The 4,520-nt window shown below is 34.6% G+C and overlaps 1 protein-coding gene across 1 annotated transcript; it reads left to right on the top strand.

The window, feature by feature from the left end:
* The first annotated feature begins 232 nt into the window (after positions 1 to 232).
* On the top strand, positions 233 to 3,738 carry LOC114266151 (two pore calcium channel protein 1B-like). Its single transcript, XM_082912861.1, has 5 exons — positions 233 to 334; positions 1,499 to 1,667; positions 1,968 to 2,032; positions 2,256 to 2,346; positions 2,986 to 3,738. The coding sequence occupies exons 1-5, from the start codon at positions 288 to 290 to the stop codon at positions 3,019 to 3,021; spliced, it is 408 nt and encodes a 135-aa protein (XP_082768987.1). The 5' UTR covers positions 233 to 287; the 3' UTR covers positions 3,022 to 3,738.
* The last annotated feature ends 782 nt before the right edge of the window (positions 3,739 to 4,520 follow it).

The following is a 4,520-nucleotide window of genomic DNA, read 5'->3' as shown; positions in this document are numbered from 1 at the left end:
ATTATAATCCGAATAGTCTAACGTGCCAACTTATCATTAGCAAAGTAGAATCGGTAAGGTGGTTTTTATTTACACTTGCTTTAAACTTTGTTTCCTTGAATTAAATTTTTTATTTTTTTTTTTATTTTTATGTATGTTTATATTCTGAATGAATGTAAGAAACTTACTTTTAAAAATCGTTAATTAATTATGTTTATATTTAAAAATGTTTGGTTTTTCACTTCCTGTCATTGAGGAGTTGGTGGAAAAAATTCATTAGATTGAGGAGTTGCCACTGCAAGAATTTCATGGCCACACTAGTGATGTCTTGGATCTGGCCTGGTCCAAATCTAATGTAAGTTATTGCTTGCTTGCAAAATACCTTTAAAATTTTCCGATTTGTTTAAAAAAACATAATAATGTTTTTGAGGTCAAAATGTAATACATTAATATGGGCAAGGCCCAGGTATGTATACTATATCTGAAGTACACAAATAAATTAACTACTGTCATACTTTTGCAGCTTACAAGATATACTAGTATGTAACCATTAAAGAGGGTACAGTGATTAAAGCTTTGGTTCTTAAGTGGTTAAAACACAGGTTTAAATAAAGCATGAGGACAGACACTTTGTGCAAGTTAAGGCGGAAATTTTCTTTGTAACCTCCACTATGCCAACCTTTACTAATAGAATGACCATTTATTTAAAATACTGATAAGATTGCCTCTCCAAACACTAATACTTTTGAAGCAGCTCATTGGAATGAAAAAATATTGACATCCTTGATAGCACCATTGTTGCAGTAAATAACTCATGTTTTATGTATACTTTATTTGTATATTAATACTTTGAGTTGGAATCTCAAGGATACAAGTTTTCTTCTAACATAACCCCCTGAAGAATTTAGATGGTGGGGAACTATAAGCTTGGTGATCTTGACCTGTAAATATGTCTGATGAATCTATTCTGGATGCTATACTCAGTTTACAAGTATCCTCTTTTCCATGCTAACTCCGGTTTACTTTCGGTAATTTAATTTACATGAGTTTATTAGTTCAAGTGTGTCCGTTTGCAATCAAGAGGAAGTTAGTGAGAGATAGAATCCACATCTACATTTTGCTTTTGTAGTTCGAATTTCACCTCTATACTTGTACAGTTGTATTGCATAAGAAAATAATAGATAAACATCCAAAGCTGGTTAACCTGCATCTCCAGATGCATAAAAATTGTGCTCATCACTTTTATGCAGAACATCTCATACAATTTAATGACCCTAGACACATACCCAATATAAATAAATAAATAAAATGGATCATGAGCCACTTGCATGAACCTTATTGAAAACCTGAGGTATGTCATGAAAAATAGCCACGGCATATCATATAGTTCTATTTCTTGATTCATACTCATGTCTGGAAAATAGTTTGTTTAGTACTAGCTGTCGCATAGAGTGATTAGCCTCACAATCATTTCTTTAAATTCCATGATGTATATTTAATTGGCTCTCCTCAATTACAGGATCCGTTATCTTCTTCTTGCTAGAATGTTACGATTAATTAGGCTCTTGATGCAAGTCCAGCGGTACCGTGCCTTTGTTGCCACATTTTTTACCCTCATACCAAGTTTGATGCCATTTATGGGCATCATATTTTGCATTCTATGCATTTATTGCTCTCTTGGTTTACAGGTAAAACAGGTTCTATCTTCACCTGCTTCCATTTTGTTCTCTTGGCTTTTGTGTGAAGAGACAATTTTTCATGTGGCCTTTGTCGTCCTAAATTTCTGTTTAGTTATGCTTAACATTTCTGACATCTTTTACTTTCAGAACAAAACATGGAACTCCTTATTCACCTAATTTGAATTCCAAGTCATGTCAAAAGCTTTCATGTGGTCTTCAATTTTATTTCTTTTCAGTTGACTGATTGTCTTTGTCTGCAGTATAAAATTTAACATAATTTGTCTTTCATGTGTCTTCTTTTGCTTGCAGATATTTGGTGGTCTAGTCAATGCTGGAAACCCAAAATTAGAAGGAACAGATCTTTCTGATAATGAGTATCCTATGCCATTAAGTTAAGAGTATTTTAATACACCTTCTGGGACATGCGTTATTCAATCCATAGTTGTTTTTGATAGAATATTAATGATTTACCTACATTTACCAAAGACCTACATCTCCAAGAGCTGACATTGTTATTTTCCTGTTCATTGCACTTTCTAAGGTGTTGTGTATGAGTTAAATTTTAGTTTTGTGACTCAGTTTTCTTGACAGAGGAAGCTACCTACTTTTCAATTTCAATGACTACCCAAATGGAATGGTGACACTTTTCAATTTACTAATAATGGGAAACTGGCAAGCCTGGATGCAGGTAACACTAATCTGTCACGATCATCTATATCTTCTCTTCATTCATACTGCTCTGTGCATGACTGAAGAATATGTCAACTTGTCTTTGCAGTTCACTTGTCTTTGACTAAAAATTGAGTAGACTCCTTTTGACAGCTTGACTTGCTTTGACTGTGTTGGGCTGGAAATCCTACCCATCTCATCATAAGAAAGGTGTGGTAAAAATCTTTTCTGCTCATCTCATCAGGTGGTTCTTTAGATGGATTTGAATGGAACTTCTTTATTTCGTGTTAACAATTATATTATAATTCATTTTCTGTAGCTTTGAATGAAGATGTGCAATTATTTGATACCTTTAACAAGTTATCATGATGTATCAGCAGATATCTTACAATATTCCAGATATGTCAACAAATGATATTACAAAAATCCGAAGCTCTCAGTTTTATTTGGATACCAAATTGGCCAAAAAATTGTTATGGATTCATTTGATGCTGTTTAATTCATGTGATGCCTAGTGGAATGCATGGTATATTTTGATTTTGAGATGCGCAACTTTCACCACCTATGGCCTTTCTCTTCACAATATTGCCAACTGCAGTCTGTAAATGTGCTACTTGAATATATGGAAAACATTGTTTTGTTCTGCTGGTATGTGCAGAGAGATCTGAGCAGCTGGACTGGGATACACGACTAAATAGCATCATGGGAGCTGCAAAAGGGCTGGCATACTTGCACCATGATTGTTCCCCACGAATTATATATCGTGACATAAAGTCAAGTAACATTTTGCTTGATGGGAATTTTGAGGCTTGAGTATCTGACTTTGGATTAGCCAAATTATTAGAAGATGAGGAATCTCGGATTACGACTATTGTAGCTGGAACATTTGGGTATCTGGCTCCAGGTAAGGCAATTTAAATTACAGCTGACACTCAAATGCTCAAAACTTTATTATTGAGATTGTTAGTGGGGAATACTACTCTTGATGTTGGTTTCACTAAGACTGATGTGCGGCAGTCTGATAGGTGGGTTTGAGGTTACCCTGCCTAATTACATAATAAAATTGGGAAAGCAAACTAGATGACATGAGGATAAAATAGGACTCAAATAAAACCAAAATTCAACCATACGAGGTCCTAACTGGATATCCTGACTTGATATCAATAAATTTTCAAATTTTACTGCTTCTTTAAATTCACTTTTTTTTTTAATGGTATGCATCAAAGTTGTCAGGAAGATGCATTAGTTACGATTTTGAGAAAGAAAAGAATAATGTGGGTGCCTTCTGGGTTTAAGATATTGAACAATGTTACCCCGTATGATAAAATCTGTTGTTTCAGTTTTTGACTTTCAATTGAACTTGAGAAGCAGCAGGCATGTGGAGCACCGGCCCAAGTTTTTTCTATTTTGTAACGCTGTAGTATAGCTACTGTGATTTTGGTATAAGCATTTAGAGTAGTCTATTCTGAATTGAGTGTATTACTTCACTGGAAAAATGAATGCAAAGCGGTAGAGCAATAGAAAAGACTGATGTTTATAGTTTTGAGGTTCTGGTTCTTGAAGTAGTGAGTGGAAAGTGACCCACTGATGCAGCATTTATTGAGAAGGGCTTCAACATTGTTGGCTGGGTACTTCTCTTCCCTACACGTGTTTACACTGCTTTCATTCAAATATGTATGACATGATTGTGGAGCTCACAAGGCGAATTAAGCTTCTTATTTTCCTTGATTAATGATTTCATATGAATCTTCAGAAGATCAGAGGTTCCGGCCTCCATATCACCAATCTCTTGTTTTGAAGGAAAAAAAAAAACAGTATTCTAGAGATGATGTTAATTTAATAGATAATAGTGAGTTCACTTGGTACAGTTTATAGCACCTTGACATGACTGACTTTAAATGTCAGCACAATCACCAAAGATCATCTTCAAAAGTATATATCGACACACACATCCAGAATGGTAGGTGGTGTCATAAAGGTATGAGCATCTTGTCTGTTTATAATTTATTGCTAGTTCTATTTAGTTGTTAACATGTTCGCTTCACCTTCATTCATCTATCAATTATTCAATGCCGTCAATTTACTTTCTTGAAGTCCTGAACATTGGGTGTTGTACCTGGAGCTACTATTCTAGGTAATTGTTGCTTCTATAGCTGTGAAGCATGAGGACCTTGTTGAGCAAGTGAAGAAGTT

Source organism: Camellia sinensis, unplaced genomic scaffold (assembly GCF_055761805.1).
Source record: "Camellia sinensis isolate YWXY unplaced genomic scaffold, ASM5576180v1 Unanchor6, whole genome shotgun sequence".
Lineage (NCBI taxonomy): Eukaryota > Viridiplantae > Streptophyta > Magnoliopsida > Ericales > Theaceae > Camellia > Camellia sinensis.
This window is presented reverse-complemented; position numbering and strand designations above follow the sequence as displayed.